The following is a 1,506-nucleotide window of genomic DNA, read 5'->3' on the forward strand; positions in this document are numbered from 1 at the left end:
TGCAGTGTGGTCTTAGAGTCTGACCAGAGGAAGACAGGTGCTGTGGATAGACTTAAAGTGTTGCGATAGTGCTTTGCGAGATTCGAAAGTGACGCGGCGGCACACAGTTCGAGGCGCGCCAGTGTCACTTGCTTCACCGGTGCCACTTTGCTCTTGGCGGCCAGGATGTGTACAGCCTGGAAGTTGTCTGAGGAGACGCGGAGGTACACGACTGCGGCATATCCTCGTTCGGATGCGTCGGCGAAGCCGTGTATTTCCAAGTGCTGGTTCTCGGTGCTAGTGCCGAGCCAGCGATTCACGCGGAGGCCTTCGAGCAAAGGGAGTTCCTTGAAGAGGAGCTCCCAGCGGTGAGCGTCGGCGGAAGGGAGCGGAGTATCCCAATCCAGCTGCTGCAGCCATGCAGACTGAATTAATATCTTGGCGCGGATTATGACCGGAGCGAGCCATCCCAGTGGGTCGAAGAGACGTGCGGTTTCCGCGAGGACGTGTCGTTTCGTGTACTGAGTTATCGTGCGCGGGTGTATCGCGAACGCGAAGCTGTCCTCGCTCGGGTACCAAAGGAGGCCTAACGTGGTCTGACTTTTGTTCTGCCAAGAGTGCGGTTCTTGGAACAGACGGTGTTCCCGGGGAATGCCTTCTAAAGCTTCCTCGCAATTGGACGACCACTTCCGAAGCGGAAACCCGCCCGCCATGCAAAGTTCGCGAAGTTCCGTTTGCAACGCGATCGCGCCGGGTATTGTGTCCGTCCCCGTCTGGACGTCGTCGACGTAACGGTCCTCGAGCAGTGCGACGGCGCCCTGCGGATATCGCGCCTTTTCGTCGTTAGCCAACTGAATAAGTGACCGGATCGCGAGAAACGGTGAACACGCGAGGCCGTACGTCACCGTATTCAGGAGCAGTTCGCGCAGTATCTCGGTCACCTTTTGTCTCCACAAGATTCGCTGGAATCCGCGGTCTTCAGGGTGCACGAGGATTTGGCGATACATCTGTTTGATGTCCGACACGAGTGCTACGCGGTACCGGCGCCAACGCGAGATCACGTCGGCGAGCGCGGGCAAGAAATTAGCTCCAACGTGTAAGTGCGCGTTCAACGATTCACCGGACTTCGTGCGTTGCGACCCGTTGAACACCACTCTAAGCTTGGTGGTGGAGCTGGCCTCCTTGAACACTCCGTGGTGTGGTAAGTAGCACTTCCCGGTGGTGTTGTCTTCGGTGGTACTCACCTCCGTCATGTGTTGCAGGTCTTCATACTCCTGCATGAAGGCTCGGTAGAGCTCACCGAACCGCGAGTCCTGGTCGCATCGTCGCTCCATGGTGGACAGCAGGCGCTCCGCCGGCTTGCGAGTCTCAGCCAGGCTCGTTGGAATTTTCCGGAACGGGAGTCTCACGACGTACCGTCCGGTGACCGTACGTTCGTGGGTGCGCACGAAGATCTCCTCGCATTCTTCCTCTTCGGGCGTGAGAGCGGCGGGAGCGGAGACGTCGGTTTCCTGCTCCCAGAAGCGG

At 58.5% G+C, this 1,506-nt stretch overlaps 1 protein-coding gene across 1 annotated transcript; it reads right to left on the reverse strand.

Moving 5' to 3' along the window:
- Nucleotides 1-128: 128 nt before the first annotated feature.
- Nucleotides 129-1,313, reverse strand: LOC112453905 (the record flags this gene model as incomplete). Its single annotated transcript, XM_025014932.1, has 1 exon — nucleotides 129-1,313. A coding segment is annotated over exon 1 (1,185 nt), but the record flags the coding sequence as incomplete, so codon positions are not given.
- Nucleotides 1,314-1,506: the final 193 nt, after the last annotated feature.

This window comes from Temnothorax curvispinosus, unplaced genomic scaffold, assembly GCF_003070985.1.
Source record: "Temnothorax curvispinosus isolate PA1 unplaced genomic scaffold, ASM307098v1 QBEX01000374.1, whole genome shotgun sequence".
NCBI classification, from domain to species: domain Eukaryota; kingdom Metazoa; phylum Arthropoda; class Insecta; order Hymenoptera; family Formicidae; genus Temnothorax; species Temnothorax curvispinosus.